Below are 18663 nucleotides of genomic sequence, written 5' to 3'. Positions count from 1 at the left end.
TCTTAAACACCATGTTTCCTTCTTTTTGTTTTTTATGAAAATACACTTCTTCCGTTGCCGCTGAAATTCTCCCAGGTGTGTCTATGCTGGAATGTCATTTTTTAGAATTCTCAAACTCTTCTCTCAATCCCAGCATCAACAACACTTTTCACAGATCATCTTACAGATACTTAAAGAGCCAAACCTGGGGCTCTGAGAAGCTGGAGCTACAGGTTGGCCACCCCTTATTTGGGTACTGTTTCTCCTCTCCGAGGATCCCCGAGGACCGTGTCCTCCGGTGTCCTTTTAGTCTGTGGGCCTGGGGTGACCTACCAGCCAAAAAGGTGTCAGGTTTAGGCAGCTGACTTCTAGGCAGGATCCACTTACACCAGCTGCAACTCGCACATGAGACTCATAAGCTGCCCAAGAACTGGCTGCAGCGATCTGATGAAATGCACTTGGCACCAACCTGGTATTTAATCCCAGTGTCCACAGCTCCCTGTAACACTCAGTGATGCTATGAAATATGGCCCAAGCCAAGAACCGTGCCATCTGGGGTCTCAGCTACCTCTTTGAAAAGGGCGTTCAACATTCTTGCCACTGCCTTGTACCCACTGGAGAGAAAGGTACAGGTAAGCGCTAAGGCTCTGGAACCCAACTGGCTCTGCTGTGGTGTGGTTTGAGACAAGTCCCTTAACCTCTCTATGCCTCAGTTTCCACACCAGTAAAAGGAGAGTAATGAGTCTCCTCCGCCAAGGGTTGTGTTGAAGATCAGACAGGATGCCTCGTGTAGACCCAAAAGCACAACCTGGCACTTGATGAGCAGTTTACAGGTAGAAGTTACTTGTTGGTTTTTCACATACAAAGAAGGCACTCAGGACCAGGGATACCAGTTTGCCTGGGACAATCACCTGTCACCCAGAATAATTAGTAATAGGGCCTCCTTTCACTCTCCAAATTGTCCTGGTTTAGATGATAAACTATAAGGTCATCCTACTTAGGATCCATATATAGAAAGAATGACTTTAAGCCATAAGTTGCTAACTTTATTAGTCTAAAGGGCATCTCATAAGATCTACAGTGTGGTGGGCATTTTGTTGACACAGATATGACTAAATGAGGCCACTTCTATGTGTCTGGCACTGGCTTAAGCACTTTACAGGTATTAATTTATTTAATCTTTATCCCAATGCTAGGAGACAGGTACAATTATTATCCCTGTTGTATAGATAAGGAATCTGACACAGAGCAGTTAGGTAACTTGCCTAAGGTCACACAGCAAACAGAGCCAGGATTCAAACTGAGCATTGGCTCCAGAGTCTATTGTATTATCAGCCATGGTGTCACTCATGTCACATCAAAACAAAACAAAACAAAAAAAGATTCCACACACAGATCCCAACTTCAGCTTCTCTTGAAAACTCAGAAGATCTGGACACACAAGAGTTACATTTTCTTATAGCAATAACTACTTCCTCCTCTAGCTGTAGCATGTTCCCTTGAATTCTCTCCAGAACCGACCTGTGTCACTTATCTAAGTTATCTGCAAGTGTTTGAGTTTGCAACCCCCAGTTTTAGCTATTAAATGGTTCCAAGTTTGTTGTAATAAAAGACAATGATTTTTAGCTTTGTTTATTTTTCTGGAGCTTTCGTTTGGTTGAAATCATATGCTTATTTCAAAGTATATAAAATACATGAGTGTGGTACTGCCCCAGTGTCTGACTGCAGAAAAACTGCGAGAAAAAAGGTTCTAAGTCTTGCTTGCGGGTTCCGCTGCACCCCCGCAGCCCAGAACCTCCTCTGGGCGCATGCGGCCCAAGACGTCCACTGGAAGGACAGCTGAATGGGGCCCCGGGGTAAGGCTGTGGCAGAAGTTCGTGGCAGTAGATCTCAGACTTTCAGGAATGTTAAGGATCCACGTGGACCCCATTACAGGCAGATTCCTGGGCCTTGCCCACAGAGGTTTTTATTTAGCAGATCTGAGGCATGGGCCTAGGACTGTGCTTGAAAAGAAAATCCCAGGTGATCCTGATGATGGTGGTCCACTAGACCTAGACACTAGACTGGCTTCAAAAGGCAAAGCAAAGCTGACTGACTCCTTTGTGAATGCATCTGGGACTCAGTCCCAACAGCGCAGGGCTTCTCAAATGGCTTTACAGGAGTACAGAGCTCTACTGATGCTATGGTTCCTGGGAAATATTATCGTGGATCTTATCAAAAATGGGGGTTAGGAGAACAATAAAAAATCTCTCTACGCGCACACACACGTGCACACACATGCTCATACACAGTGAATAAAAGACGGCATCTGCTCCCAAAGCAAACTGGATCTGTCAGCACAGAGATCTGCTAAGGCCGACGCTGTGACGACTTTATGTAAACTTCAACGTAGTTCCAACCAGTCCTGACAGCCCTGGTAGTCTCACTTTACAGTACCTGGCCTTTTCACAAATGCTGAGGTATTCAAGGGTGTTTTACGGGGCCTCGTGCTCTGTCCATTCATTGTGAAGCTGGTGCCTACTGAATCGCCACCACTGTATAATCCATGGTCTGAGGTGGGAGGAGCACTATTCATTGTTCTTTTGTCTAAGGAAACTGAACTGAACCACTTATACATTCCAAAAAAAAAAAAAAAAGTCCTGAATTACAAATTGTTGGTATATAAAACTGAGTCACTGTATTTCAAAACCTTGGTTGGCAAATCTAGTTAGGGATTCTAGAAAAGAGGACAGGCACACAGTCCCAGGGGAATGGGACTTGGGAAAAGCTGCTTCAGTTACAAATATTCAAGCTAAAAAGTGAGGGTTGTTTTATTAAATTATTATTATTATTTTTTTTAATGAATCCGCTCAAATCTCTTTTGTTAACAGACAGGGAGTAAATAAATTAAAAAAACTTAAACTTGTATCAGTTCTAATGTTGATGCCATGATCATAATTCCTAAAGAACTCTTTTGTGGACAGATAAAATCCCACTTTTCTGATGGGACAAGTGAGGCACGAGTTTGGCAAGAATGAAAGGGACTTTCCATATCCATCTATATGGCCTCTTAGAACAGTGTTGAGTTTTACGTTGATCTGACCAGCCTATGCGACTTCTTCAGCACACCAAGAGAGCTGGGGACAAAGCTCCCAGGGAGCAGAGCAAGCGTGAATTCCAGACATTCCCTCAGCTTCTGTACTGGATGGAAAGTGAAGCCGCAATTCACCTGGCTCCAGAATGGGGTGGCCCTGGCAATCTGGGTGTCCACGACAGAGGTGCACCAGACCTTGAGAGGTGTCACAGCAGAAACAAAGTCCTCTCTAACGCCTCTCTAACCCTTCATCTCCTCTCTCACCCTCAGGTGAGGAATTGTCTGACAGCCTTGACATTTTTTCTTTAAAAAAAAAAAAATCCTTTTAGTACAGATTGTGCCATTTGTAGAACGGCAATTCTACAAGAGGGAGTCAGGAAAGAATAGGCTGTGTGATGGGGAAGAGGGAAGGGCTCACTTCCAAGCCTTAGGCTGGATCTGATTCTAGACAGGGTCGGTCCCTCGGGAAACACCCAAGACAGGCTTGCCCTGTACAATAGTCCAGAGTGAGTGAGCAGCCATTGGTCACCCAGGCTCTGCATCTTGTTCGCACAGATGAGCAAGCTGTGTGGAGAGGTGGAATGGGCAGGCAAGTGAAGGGGCTGGCCAGAGAGAACCAGCTGACCTGGGTCACCCGGGTGCACGTGGGTACTGATGATGGCTGACAATTAAGTCCTGAGAGGAGTGACAGCCCCAGAGGAAGCAATTCTGAGAAACTGGAGTCACTTTCTCCTGGGAGCTGAAACTTACTCTGAAATATTGGGGAAAATCTCTAGTGATTTGTTGAACCTGTCCTATTGGTTTGGACGTGACTGCAGGTGATAAGCACAGCCCCAACACTGAGCAATATGGGGTTTATGGCCTTATAAGGGTTCCTGCCAAGGGGCCCAACACCTCTTCCTTAAGACTCAGCCTTCTTCCTTACTTAGTCTCCTGGCCCATGATCCCTAGTCAAGATCTCTTTCTCTCCCCTCCCCCTCCCCCTCCCACACCTCCACTCTCTTCCGTCCTCTGTCTGCAGTCCTCTGTCTGCACGATTTCCTTTTCTTTAGCCAAGTTACACTCTGAGCTCCCAACATTTTATAGAAGGGCACTTAGGGTCACATGACGATCAAAGACAACCTGGAAGAGAAGTAGTTCAACCTACCCAGACCCAAGGAACTGTGGAGAAAAACAATGTTTAATAATAATGTGTTTAAGGCTCTGGGGAATAGGGGAGGGAGGCATTTAAAACGATCTCATGATGAAATATTTCAGGCCAACAGAAACATATAGAGAATGATTTAAAAAAATATATATCTACCATTCAGCTTTTTTAAATCTTAATTTTTGTCATATCTGCTCCTGATGCTTTTAAGAAATATCTACTACAGACAGATGGGCCTCCTGTGTACTTCTCCCAGAGTTACTCCTCTCCTTCTGGCATTTATCCTATACTTGGTTGTATTTACATTTTTATCTTATTTGTACGTACCCCTAAACAACAGACAGTATCATTTTGCATGTTTTAAAGCTTTATATAAACTGTATTATTCTGACCTTTTCTGTTCAGTGTTGGTTTTTGAGATTTACTGATTTATTTTTAACTACAATGTAGTATTCCATTGTGCAAATCCACTCAATGTTTATCCAGCCTCCACTGATAGACATTTAGAATATTTCCAATTTTTCATACTGCAATGCTGCAGTATACATCCTTGTACATGACTCGTGACCAATATATTTGGATTTATTTCTCCTGTTGCATTTTGTGCTCTCTATTTACTTCTCTTTTTCTATATTTTCCCTTGTCTGGATTTAATATACTTTCTTTATTCCATTTCTCTGTTCTACTGACTTGAAAGTTATATACTCTATTTGTTATTACTGTTATTCTAGATTTAAAGATTGCTGGTTGTTCCTCAATTCTGCCTCCCATCTGTTCTCCCCTTCTCTCTTATATAAATAGAAATTCTAACTTAGCAGAGTACATGGTTATCCAGAATAAAAACTACACTTTTCGACATTTCCTATGGCTGGGTATAACCAAGTTTTGGCCAATAGAATATGAATGGAAGAAATGAATGTAACCTCCAGGTCATGCACTTAAAGGGAAGGACATCGAGATGAACCATCTTCAAACATGCAGCAGGTATCACCCTAGAACTAGACTGCTTATGTCTAGGATATTACACATGAAGAAAACTAGCATTTGTCTGGTTCAAGCCAGTTATTTTTGGTTTTTTCTTACAGCAGCCAGACTATGATCTAGCTTATACAGTAGAAATGGATTTTTTAAAAATCTATCCTGCTTACACATTCTGCCTCCTGGATCTGAGGCTTCATGTCTTTCATCAAGTTTGGAAACCTTTAAGCCATTCCTCTGTGAGAAATGTCTCTTCTTCATTCGCCTCTCCACTTCTGTGATCTTATACAGGGTCTTGTCGTTTTAGCATCCGTTTCAGCCTCTGTGTCCTTCTCTCCCTGTGCTGCATTCTGGATGATTTCTTCAGGTCCACCTTTCACTTAATTAAATCCGTCTCAGTGGTGCCTAATCTGATTTTTAATCTATCCACTGAGTATTTAATTTCAAACAGAACATTTTTTCACTTCTAATAGTTCTATCTGGTTCTTTTTTAAGACTACCTGATCTTTTTGGATAGTGTCTTATTTTTGTCTCATGTTTTCAATTACTTCATTATGTCTTCAGTAGTTTTGAACCCATTTATCTCATAGCATCTTGTCAACGGTTCCATTATTAGAAGTTCTTAGGGGGTCTGGTACAGTTGTTTGTAGTGTATGTGGACTCTCACTCACTATAGATTATTCTCCCAGTATTTAGTTATTTTGGATCATATATTAAACCTTCACTATTGCTTTTTTTTCCTGTGAGGATCCTGTGTGATCTGAGTTGAGGTCTTATTTCTCCAAGGAAGTTCTGTGTCTGTTCCTACAAAGGACAGGGGTATCTTCATGGGGTATAACTGGCCCAGAACTTAGGGTTCCTAATCCCTTAGGTAGTATAAATTCTAATGTTAAACCAATATCATCGTCAGGTTCTCAGAGGATATTTTTCTCTTTCTTTTCTTTCTTTCCTTTCTTTCTTTCTTCCCTCCCTCTTTTACTCCCCGCTTCCTCCCTCTCCCTCTCTTCCTTCCTTTCCCCAGAGTCTTGGCTCTTCTATCATCTCCCTGTGCTGACAGATGATTTTCTGATTTTCTTTGCCTACCTTTTCATTTAGGATAACGCCCTTTGATAGTCCTGACTTTACAGGAAATTTTCAGTTTCAGGTCCAGCCTTTTATTACTAAAGGGGGACCAGTTGCACACCCCGCCCCACCTGGCTTCCAGACTTCCATTCAGCTGAGCACCACTTGGTTTCCTCTTCGTTTTACCCACTCAATATTCCTCTTACTTTTTTCAGTGCACAGCTCTGTACCGAGAATATTTTAAATATGTAATTCGGTATTTCTAGGTATTTGATAGTGGTCTTTTTTTTTTTTTTTTTACATTATTTTGTTGTTCATATTACTAGAAATACAAGTCTCTTCCCCCTCTGAGATGTGTTTAGACCAGCTGGCTGATCCCTCTTTATCCTTTCCTCCCCTCACACACCCTCTCCAATACCATATCCTAAGGCAAGGTTCTCAAATTTTACAGTGTATAAAACCAATTTCTGAGAGCTTGTTAAACATGTCAATTATGAGCAGCACCCCAGGAGACTTGAATCAGAAGGACTGGGGTGGAGCCCAGGAGTGTACACACTTAACAGGCACCCGGGACCCCTCTTGGAGAACAACTGTCTAAGGCCTGCTTCCCATTCCCTGAGGCGGTGGAATCCTACCTTTTCTATTAGCAGTGCCTGAACCATATTCGTGCCTGCCAGTCTGTTCTGCAAAGCCCAAACTAGAAGACCACAGAGCCAACAGACCCAAGGTTCATGAGTTCTAGTCGAGGCTAGTCCAGGGCCACTCTCTTCGGCAGTGGAAATGCAGAAGTGATGCCAATACCTTGCCTTCCTGGACTCTAGCTTGTGGCCAATAGCTAAATCAGCTCATTTATTCAGGCTTTACAAATCAGGACTTCGACAGTATTTGTAGAGAGGTGGACTGAATTTTACTTTTGTACTATAAAAGAAGAGTTTGCTAAGCAGATGTTATAAACAAAACTATAGAGAGAATAGTTGATTCAATTAAGACATATGTGTATCTATTTTCTAATGCAGGTCTCCACTCTCTAGATGAGTTATGCTCCAAAATACCCCTGAAAGTCAGCCATTTTGAATGTATCTTCCCCTAGAAATATTATGAATGGTGGTCACTTTGCCAGACCAGCCCACCCAAGCCTGTATAAATAATAATTGTTCCTATTTAAGACATATTTTATGTCAGAACTTTTATATATGTGATCTGATACTATTCTCAAAATAACTCTGAAAGGTAGACATTTGTGTCCCTGCCTTAGAGGTGAAGGGACTTGCCCAGGATCACATAGCTAGTAGTGGCAAAACCAGGCAGATCTGGCTCCAAAGCCTGTGTCCTTGTCACCAGGGAACCAGGCTGCCTTCTATAGTTCCTATGCTTAACAAAGGGTGAGCAGCAGGTAGGGAATTTCTGCTCTTCTCTCCTAAAACATCTTCCTCCCCCACCCTGAAGAAGAGATGTGAAGGGAATAACAGAACCTCTACTGCAGCCACACGTTGACTCAGGAGGTGATGGAGGGCCAAGATGGTGTGTATCATTTCTTTGGTGTTCTGTACGAAGAAGCAGAGCAGGGAAGAATGCAAGATGACAGATTAACAAACTTTTGATTTTGGTCTTGAAAAACAAAACTAAAAACAAAAACTACCATAGGTAAGCTTTGTTTTATATGTGTGGAAAGCATCTTATTAAAAATTCACCTTCCTGGAGAGGAAAAAAAAATGGCGTAGATGACAGAGGCTCTGTTCATCCTTCTGGCAACCAAATCAAAGTTTGTGACGGAAACAAGGGGAAGCAGCAAGGAAAAATTGCCTGGAATCTAGAGGAACAAGCCATACAACTACAGAGAAATCCAAGAAAGCACTCTGTAACGGCAGAAGGTAGGACGGGGCAAGGACGCGAGGCTGCCCTGTCTCAAGCAACTGAGTGAGATGGAGGCTGCGGTAGCCGCAGTGGCAAATGCCTCTTAAAGGGGCCATGTCCACGAGTGGATTTTTGCGGTGATGGACCTGCTCACTCTGAGCACCAGTGCCTGTTCGGCTGCATGCAGGGGGCACCAGGGACATACAGGGAGACATTGTCAGAATGAGGGCCGAGGAGAGACTTGCTCTGTACAGCAGTGCGGGCGGTATCTATTGTTCTCTGTCAAGCCCTCCCCCATACCAGTGCACTGGACACTGCACCGCCATAACCCTGATGTCATCAAACTGGATAACAGAGGTCGCTCTACCCAGAGGATTCCCTGAAACCCCGCCTACCCCAACTCGCAGCCCCACCCAAGCCACATCCAGGTATATCCTCAGCAAGTCAGGTGCTCCTTGCTGAGCAGCGCCTACACTCACACTGGAGGCAGCTGGCCTCGGTTTCTGGTGTGGCCTTTTGAGGCAACTATAAGCACAGCATCTGTGGATTAACAGGTGGCCTCGGAGGGGTAGAGGCTTGGGCTAAGTTTGGCCTGCCACTGAACCCCTCTCAGGACTGTGCCACTGGACACCTACTTCACAAATCCACACTAGTAAGACTGGGAGACTTGGGAGCTTTGCTTAGTACATAGAAACAGACACGGAAAGGCAGCCAAAATGGGAAGACAAAGAAGCAGAAACCATATGAGAGAACAGAACAGAGATCCAGATATAACGGAGTCAAGTAATCTAACAGATGCAGAGTTCAAAACACTGGTTGTAAAGATGCTCAAGGAACTTTTGGGAAGTGTAGATACATTCAGTGAGAACTTCAACAAAGAGTAAAAAATATAAAAATGGAAACGGAAATTATAAAAGGGAACCAGTCTGAAATGAAGAACACATTATCTGAGATGAGAAATATATTAAATGGAGTAAACAAAGGAATAAACAAAGTGAATAAAGAAAAAGATCAAATGCCGTATCTAGAGGATTAGAAAGCCAAGGACACGCAAGCAGAATGGCAAGAGATAAGATGCCAAGACTATAAAAATAATTTAAGGAGCATATGGGACACTATTAAGGGTCTAAATATCCATCTGATCAGTACGACTAAAGAACATCGAGATGTTAAACAGATGTTTGAGAAATAATGATGGAAAACTTCCCTAACTTGGTGAAGGAAATGGACATAAAACTCCAGGAAGCTCAGAGAATTCCAAAAATAAGGGATCCAAAGAGGTCCACACCAAGACACATCATAATTAAAATGCCAAAGGTTAATACAAAGAAAGAATATTAAAAGCGGCAAGAGAAAAACAGATAGTTACTTATAAGGGAACACCCATAAGACTGGCAGCTGATTTCTTAAAAGCAACTATGCTTTTAAGGGGGCCAGAAGGGCTTGGCACAAATATTCGACAGGATGAAGACCCAGGGTCTATAACCAAGGATATTTTATGCAGCAAAGCTATCGTTTAGAGTTGAAGGACAGATAAAAAGCTTCCCAGACAAAAAGAAGCTAAAAGAATTTATCACCACCAAGCCAGTATTACAGGAAATGTTGGAGGGACTTCTTTAAAAAGAAAAAATACAGAAGACTCACTTCAGATTAAAAGACACACAGACCAAAAGGAAGGGGATGGAAAAAGATATTGCTTTGATGGACCTAGAAGGTAGTTAAGTCAGATAAAGATAAACACTATATGATTTCACTTATATGCGGAATCTAAGGGATAAAAACAGATTCACAAATACAGTGGACGATTTGGTGACAGAGAGAGGGGAGTGAGCTTGGGGGGCTGGGAGAATAGGGTGAGGGGTTAAAGAAGTACAAATTAGTGGCTGATGGATGGTCACGGGGAAGGGGAGCACGGCATAGAGAATGCAGTTAGCATTAATACTTTGGCTAGGTGGAGGGTCGGGGAGGGAGGGAGCAATTGGGGGATCGTTTTACAAACTCTATAGATGTCTAAGCAATGTACTGTATACTTGACACTAATTAAAATAAATAAATTATTTAAAAAATATATTAACAACAAAAAAGTTAACCTTCCTGCAATGAGTAGTAAAGAAACCCTAGATAACGCACAATATAGTGAATACAGACAACATCAAACTTGCTAACAGACTAGAGCTTAGTTATTCCAACCACTGAAATTATAATTATGTAATGTGATAGAGGCGCTAATTATTACAATGGCAATTATATCACAATATATAAATGTATCAAATTAACACGTTGAACACCTGAAATTAAACATCGAATATATTTGAATTATGAATAAATAAATAAATCCGTCCAAAAAGATAAAAGGAAGAAAGTTCACTTTCCTCAACTTTCCCTCTCTAACTCTGGCCAGAGTTACAGACCTCTGCAGTGAGATTAGGTAGCTACCTGCCCTCCAGGACTCACCTTGTCAGCCAACAGTTCCCTTATCTTGCTGGCCTGTAGGCGGAACCGGAAAAGCTGAGTTTCCAGTGCCAGGCAGCGCTTCTGCCAGTCCACGCTGGTCCGGGTCTCTACCTTGAGTTCTGCCATGATGGAATCAACTTCTGGATATTCCAGGGAGCCCTGAGAACTAGCACACGAAGAGAAGAAAAGATAAGTAAGTGTGGGAGGAAGAGTTATATGGGGAAAGGAGGAGATGGGGACCAAAGGACAGAGGAAACAGGGCTGGGAAGGTAAGTTAGTCATTGCTCCCCCTCTGTCCCAATGCCACTTTTCCCGGCTGAGTGTGTCCTGTTCCAACATAAGATAGCTGAGCAACCTCAGGAGATCATGAAACCTGGAAACCATAACGAGAACCTAGTCTCATTTTTACAGAAGTGAAAAGTAGAGCTCATTTGTTTTTCATTCAGTTATCCATTTAACAAATTTTTATCCATTCAATAAACATTTACGTGCCAGACACTGTTCTAAGCACTGGAGATACAAAGGTAAATAGGAAAAGTCCCTTTGTCTTTGAGTTTTTCAAGGAAGTCTAATTGCAAAATCACAATGCAGTCACAATAGCTAATCAATGTACAGATAAACAGGAGCAGGGAAATGGGCAGATTATGCTGGGAAGTAATATTTAGGGAAAGCTTAAAATGGGTCACAGTTTCACCTGAGTTCACACAGATAATTGGAGGCAGAAGCCTGGTTTCCAGTTTTCTAGTTTAGTTCTGATTCTACTACAGCTATATAGATTTCGAATGGACAAAAAATGTAAAGAAAATATAATGCTCTGGATTTCCTTGACAATTTTCTATTTAGTTGAGATTTTGTCAATTGTTGTCAACAAATCATCCTGCTTTGGAACAGATTATTACTCTTTCCTTTAAGTTATAAAATGCAAACCAAAAATTGGTCTGTGTGTGTGTGTGTGTGTGTGTGTGTGTGTATGCATGCGTGTGTATAAAGATAGGTTTTGTTTTGTTTTGTTTTGCTTCTGCCGCTGGAGAAACCCACACGTCTCTGGAAAACACTTTATACAAATTCAGAACAAATACGTAGACACCTACAATTTCCTCAGCAAGGAAAAGTTATACATATATATATGTCCAGATGCCTCCTTAATATATTTTAGAGAAGAAAAATTGAATTGGGATGAGAAAATGAAGAAGGATGTATGAATGTGCATGAGAGAAGAGATATGGGCATAGCATGAGCACAGAAGAGAGACGTGCTGGAAGACACATCCATCATGAGGACTTTCACATTCCCCTTCTAGAGAGCTATTAATTATGCTTGGCAACAAGTATATATTCGGTCTGTCTCAAACCATGACATACGGTCACCCTAGCATTAGGTGATTTTAAGGAACGATTTATAGTTAATTTTAGGTTGATGATATTTTTTAATGTCATCCATTAGAGAGATACATATGACTTACGGGTGAAATAATATAATATCTGGAATTTGCTTTAAAACACTTCATGGTAGGGGTGAGGAGGGGGAGATATATGAAATAAGATTTGTCAAAATGTCGATGATTTTTTAAGCTGGGTTATGGGTATATATGAAGATTCTTTATACTGATCTACTTGAGTACATGCCTGGAACCTTCCATAATGTAAATTTGCTATTTTGTCAAATCCCCCTTCCCTTTCTCAGGAGCCACATGGCCTCAGAAAACCCAGCCACCTCCCATACTATCGCCATGTATTACTCTGGTGCACCAGTGAGCCTGTCCTTGATGGATTAACCACCAATGTCCCTTTCCATCTCACATTTGACTTTTATAAGTATCTTTCTCCCATTACATACCACGAGTAGCTATTTTTTGTTGAGTTCTTGTTGTATGCCAGGCATGTGTGACCTCTTTAATCCTCACAACAACCCATGAGCTAAGAGGTGGGCACTAGTCTGTACTCTCACATGAGGACCCTGAAGAACTGAGAGCCTAACTGCTGTTCACAGACAGTTCTACAGCCACTATGTAGTGGGGCTGGATTCTCATTCCAAAGTCCTTGCTCGTAGCCACTGCTTTTTATCCATCTAGAAACCAGAAAGAATTCTGATTTCACAAAGATTGGAGTGGACTGTCAAGAATGAAAGAAATATTTTACAGAACCTTTCAGAATCCTTGGTGCTAAGGGCATTCTAGTCTCAAATATTCTGACACCAAAAACAGCACAAGCACAGACATTTATCATGTGTCTTGACTTTTCACTCAGAAAACAAGGTCAGTAAACCTGTGGAGAAAGGCCCAACAATTAAACCACTGACGGGTCTGGTGTCTGAGTCTTTCAGTTCTGGGCTGCTTGGAACACTGGACACATGACCTCACCCCTGTTCTCCCAGAGCTGTCATCCCAAACAATCCTGACATTGTGACCTCTCAGCAATCCCCACCTCAAAGAACTGGGACCAACTGGAACGGGCAGGAAGACAAAAGACAAAAACAAAACATGACCTTTTCTGAGCTAAGATCACAGTTGAAAAGACAAAACAGAACCTTGTGGGGCCTCCAGAGAAAGCCCTGAGGCTGGTGTTTGATTTACTTTGTCCTTTGAGGGGCTTTTCCTTTTCCTTAAATAAAAAAAAAAAAGTGGCAGATCTGAAACTAGGACCTGAAAGTCTTACAACCTAGCCCAGGGCTGAGAATTAGCAGTGAAAGCACCCAAGTAAACCAAGGAGCAGAGGAAACAAAATCTTTTTGTGGTGTTGAAAGAGTTTAGTAAATTTTAATTCCCTCTTATTGATTATCAAAGCTGTGACTCAGATTCCATGGGGGAGGGGGGGTGGAAATTCAAATTATCAAAATCTCCAGGGACTTTGGAAATAAAATCCATCATTGTCCTCTGTGTAGCCCTGATATGTGATATTATACCTGGACTGTATGTAGGGAGTGCATTCCCCAATCAAGGATCTTAATGACATCACGGTTTGAACCAGTCAGGTGCCTGTGAAATCCTCTCCCTGCCTTGGGGATACTGGTGAGAGGGCAGGCATCATGCTAGGCTTGTCTCAGCACGCGAGGAGAGCTAAGAGGTTTCACAATGGATCTGGAACAAGGTGCCTGCTGCCGAGCACAAGGCCCAGAGGCTCTTACGACAAAAGCAGGTGGTCGAAGCAGCAGCAGCTATGGATGTTAAGGGAAGATACCAGTAAGCGGAATCTCACCTGCTAAGTCAACTTTGCACTTGTACCTCCCAGAAACATGTGCAGGGATGGGCAGAAGTGAATTTACAGAATGTTCCTTAACTTTTCAAAGCATTGTGACAGGTGTTATTTCTCTCCTTATCCTCTCACTATCCCTGAGATGCAGGACACTGTTAATATTCACAATGAATAGGAAAACTCAACACATCTGTGACTTGCTTAGAGACACAAAACTAAATAATGTCAGAGCTGGGCCAAGAATCCCGATCTCCCAAAATACAGAACACCTTCTTTCCATGACAATGCTTCACTATTGGTCCTAGAGTCTCATGCTACCAGCCTAGCCTAACATAGATACAACATCAATGAAAGAAATATGGGGAAATGAGAGAATGGACATGAGCTAGGGACAAAATCAAGCCCTCCCCTTTTTTTTCTTTTTTCTTTTTTATTCTGGAAAGCTTCAAACACAGGAGAAGTAGGGATAACAGTACAACAAATCCCCATGTGCCCTCCACCCAGCTATAATTATCATCGACCTATGGCCACTCTTGTGAAACCCAGTTCTCTTGATTCCCACTAGTGCCCAGCATGCTAAACTGCTTGGCAGGGGAGAGTCCAATGATTGCCATGGGCTTGACGTCTGTTCTGGAACTCCCTAAGTCCTCCAGCCTTGGAGGGAGGGGCTACGGGGAGATGGGTGGTGAAAAGAGGGCACAAGAAGTAGTTAGGTGACTCCGCACTCTGGGCTTATTTCCGAGAAAACACAAATTTGCCTGGGATGGCTCTGGCAAGTTTAGGAGTTTGACCAGAAATTGACAAAATGCTGAGATTAAATTTTACTCAGTCAGCTTTTGTTAAGTGATTCCTACATGCAAGATTGGAAAATAAAGATCCATAAAGATAGGTGACTTGCGAGGCTCAGGTCTATAGTCTGAATATCCTGGAACTTCCTGCAAAGGGGCCACGCAATACAAGAGCCTAAAAGAAAGAGGTCAGAGTTTGCGGCAAGGGGCATCAGAGGGTAACAGGGAGTCTGCTCTGTGTACAATTTCCACTGGGCTCTCCTGTATCACCTCACTATGGCTCACTCCCTGAGTGTGAGCACCTTTTGTGATTTCCACTTGCTGGTGATATGCTACCACCATCTTCTGAAAGTGCTCCACTAGACCAGGCTGATCGCTCATCAAACTGAAAGAGAAAAAAACCTCTGTGCCCCCTTTTACAGAATGGAGCTGAGGAGTAGGTGAATGGACACAGGGGCGCAACCCCTCCGATCTTGCATTGTCATCTGATCAAGCCAACAACATGCATTAGGCCACTTTTGGGTGCCGAGCACCACGTTTCATAATGTTGGGGGAGACAGGAAAAGGTGAGCAAGTTCCACTGTTCGGGGGTCTAAATATCAAAAGGAGCTAGGACAACCAGGAGTAGCAGCCCTTGAGAACAAAACCAGTAAAGAGAAACAGCAGAGTGTAGGAATTAAGATCCTGTGTTCTGGCACCAAGCAGGCTTGGGTCTGAATACTGGGGCACTAATTAATCCTGTGACCTTAAACCTTTTGCTTAACTTCCCTGAGCCTCAGTTCCATTTTGAAATTGAGGGTGTTAATATTCAAAAGGTGGGGCAACAATATAAGATTGAACCATACAAAGTTGTGAAAATTTAACCATTTTTTGACCTTTAAAAATGGCAATTTCATAGACCACACTATGTTGGATTTTTTTGAGAAGTAAAAGATATTCCAAAAGCCTGGCACACAGTAAGCACTCAATAAATGATGGCTACTATCAATAAACAAAGGCAAACCAACAGTGCCATGTGCATACAAGGAGATGTGGACCATAGATGTGCTTACCATCTGATCCACCTCAGAGAGGAAGTCAGGGGACTTTTAAAAATGATTTTATATCTTTATTTTTGAATGTTAAACTAAAAAGTATAGAATGCAAAATAAGACTTCTTTCTACCCCTGTACTTCATCCAGAGTTTCCTCCAGGGAGTTTTACGTCTTTCAGAGATACTCAGTGCATAAACGAGCATTCATATATGTTGCACACACACACAAATGGCATATGAAATGCACAGATATTCCTGTGTCAATATACACATCCAGCCCATTCTCCCTCCAAGCTATTTAACAGCTTTATCATATTCTATTGTGATTTTATACTTATGTGCCCCATAGCAATGTTTTGGTCAATGATGAACTCATATGTGACCATGATCCCATAAGATAATGGAGCTAAAAAATTCCTATCACCTGTTATAACCGCTGTAATGTCATAACACAACACATTACTCCCACATTTGTGGTGATGCTGCTATAAACAAACCAACTGTACTACCAGTTGTAGAGAACTACAGCACACACAATTACGTACAGTACCTAATACTTGATAATGACAATAAATGACTATGTTACTGGTTTATGTAGTTATTACGCTATACTTTTTACTTTAGAGTCTATTCTTTCTACTTATTAAGTAAAGTTTGCTGTACACTGTGCTACTCTAGCTACTACATCTCTTGACTGTGTCATTTTGTCTTGTGCTTGATTAATCTCATGTTGTTTTGTACAGCCACATGCTGTACAGGCTTATAACCTAGGAGCAATAGGCTATACCACAGAACCTAATGTTTAGTAGGCTATACCATCTAGGTTTGTGTAAGGGCACTCTATGAAGTTCACACTGTGACAAAATCACCTAACAATGACATCTCAAAACATATCCCCATCGTTAAGAGGTATGTGACTGTATTTGAGTTCCTTATTGACATTTGGGTTGTTTGAAATCTTTTGCTAAAATAAACAATGATGCAATGAAAATTCAATACACATCATTTCACACATATCAGAGTATATCTGAAGGATAAAGTTCCAGAAATGGGATTGTAAGGTTAAGTGATACACATTTTTAAATGGCCAAATAGTCCAAATTGCCTTCCCTTGAGGCTATTCTAATTCATACTCTAGCCAGCAACAAGTGCCTATTTCCCCATGAAGGAGGTCAGTTCTGAATTAGTTTTTGACAGAAGGGGAAGATGGTTCTGCTGCCCTGGTCAGAGAAAGCAGGATGGTGGCTCAGCAGCCAGCCTGCTGCGAAGTTACTGCGATCAGGAGTGAGGGACTCCTGGCACCTTACCATCAGCATGTATAAAACACTCTGTAACCCGCAAGGAGCACAGATTCCATACACAGACACACAGACACACAGCCTCACGGGGAGAAGAGAATAGCAGGGAGGGTCACACAAGAAGGAGGTGGGAGTAGAGTGGGAAGTACACCTCCCCTGTAGCTGGTGACTCCCTTGAAGAGGGCAAAAGAGGCACATTTTCCCAGCTCGGTTCTTAGTTTCAATGAGTTTGGGAACACAGGGTGTAACTCACCACAACCCAGCTCTCAGCAGACTCTCTCCCCTCGTCTATGGGAAGCAGGGTGCGGATAGTGGACCAAACCCCATACTGGGAATTTCAGAGGTCTGGGTTTGAGTGTTGCCTCTTCCACTTTTTAGCTAGATGAATTGGGCAAATCTCAATTTTTCTGAGTCTATTTCCTCCTTTGTAAAATGGAGGTAATAATATGTAGAAACATTGGAACTGATGTTTTATAAAATGATAAGTGATGTTACCATATACTGTGTCTGCCATACAGAAGACAGTCCAAAAAGTCTGATGGAGGAACCAATGACTTTTCCATTGAAATTGTTATTAAAATGATCTTTCAAGCAGAGGTTTTAGCTTGAAACATTTTAGGAACTAAGACTCTGTCCGAAAAAGTTTTATGAGTTGGATTTAGAGTAAAAGCTTATGGAGATGTCCTGACAGGGAGAAATCCAACAGGGAGTGGATTCTACTCCCAGACGAGGGTCTTCGCTGCCTCTGCCACCCCCAGTCGGGCCCCCTCGAGCCTGGTGACCAATTGCTCTCTGAGGCTCCTGGGACACAAAGCTCCTGGTGTCTTGTCATTCGGCGCCCGACTTGTTTTCTTTTCTGCATGGCTGACCTGCCTCTAGGAGTCGAGCCTGACCCATTAGGAGCCCTAAGAGAATCACCAAGAACTCACAGAGGAGATAACTTGACATAAAGTGGGGAGAGGGAGGGATGAAAGTGAGCGAGAGCACCGGCGACTTGGCGGAAAGCCTGCAAGGACGCTCCGAGGGCCCTTCGCGGGAACAACTGGATCCAGCCGGTCCCAAACTCCCGGTCCTCCCCAGAAAGCCTGCTCTTCGCCTCCCGGTGCGGGTTCCTGAGTCGGACCCGCGGCTCCCAGCGCTTCCAGCTGCTGGGAGCTCGGTTCCAGGTGGGGAGGCACCTGCTCCGGAATCGCCCTCCGGCCGGAGGGAGCCCGTCCTCTCGGCCCAGCCACACACCCTCCCGGCCAGCGTACACCTCCCGACCCATCCCTGCCCGCGGGGCGCACGGTGCCACTCACGTCCGGCGAGCTCGCGGGCGTCCCACCTCGCACCCCGCACCGCGGCACCCTCCGCGCGCGTCCGCCGCTGACCTTGTGTCGTTCGCGTCCGAGTCCGCAGCGGCCGCCGGGTCTCCGCTCCCCGGCAGCAGGGGTCGGGGTAGGCGGGGCGGGGAGAGGCTGCGGCCGGGAGGGGTGCCCGCAGGCTGGCCGCACAAAAGCGAGCCTCGCCTCGCAGCGCCCCATTCAACGCTCCGCCGCGCTCCCTCCGCCCCTCCCGCTCCCCGCCCGCTCCTTAAAGGCCGAGCGCCGGGCTCGGCTCTCCAGCGGCTCGCGGAGAGGCACAGGAAATGACCTCAGCAGGTTCCAGCCTCCCACCTCTCCGCACCGCTGGGCTCTTCCCCGGGGCGGCGGGGCCCGGGGGGCGGTGGGGTCTCCCGGCCTCCGGCCCCAAGCTCTTTGCGGGGGCCGCACCAGCTGCTGCAAGGAGCGCCCCGGGATCTACTCAACGTGGGACCCTCGCAGGATG

At 43.8% G+C, this 18663-nt stretch overlaps 1 protein-coding gene across 3 annotated transcripts in view; it reads right to left on the bottom strand.

Moving 5' to 3' along the window:
• PLEKHH1 (pleckstrin homology, MyTH4 and FERM domain containing H1) overlaps positions 1–18419 on the bottom strand; it is a 49559-nt gene extending 31140 nt beyond the window's left edge. For 2 of the 3 annotated variants that reach the window (XM_016131316.2, XM_036239203.1), the window contains exons 1-2: positions 18156–18419; positions 10548–10713 (exon numbers count right to left, since the gene is read on the bottom strand). In XM_016131316.2, the coding sequence (XP_015986802.2) occupies positions 10548–10673 (126 nt within the window). In that variant the 5' untranslated portion in view covers positions 10674–10713; positions 18156–18419. The remainder of the gene's footprint in view (positions 1–10547; positions 10714–18155) is intronic. The other variant, XM_016131317.2, reaches the window with a different exon arrangement.
• Between the last annotated feature and the right edge of the window lie 244 nt (positions 18420–18663).

Source organism: Rousettus aegyptiacus, unplaced genomic scaffold, assembly GCF_014176215.1.
Source record: "Rousettus aegyptiacus isolate mRouAeg1 unplaced genomic scaffold, mRouAeg1.p scaffold_m13_p_3, whole genome shotgun sequence".
Lineage (NCBI taxonomy): Eukaryota > Metazoa > Chordata > Mammalia > Chiroptera > Pteropodidae > Rousettus > Rousettus aegyptiacus.
Note: the sequence above shows the minus strand (reverse complement) of the source record. Positions and strands in the feature narration are given on the sequence as shown.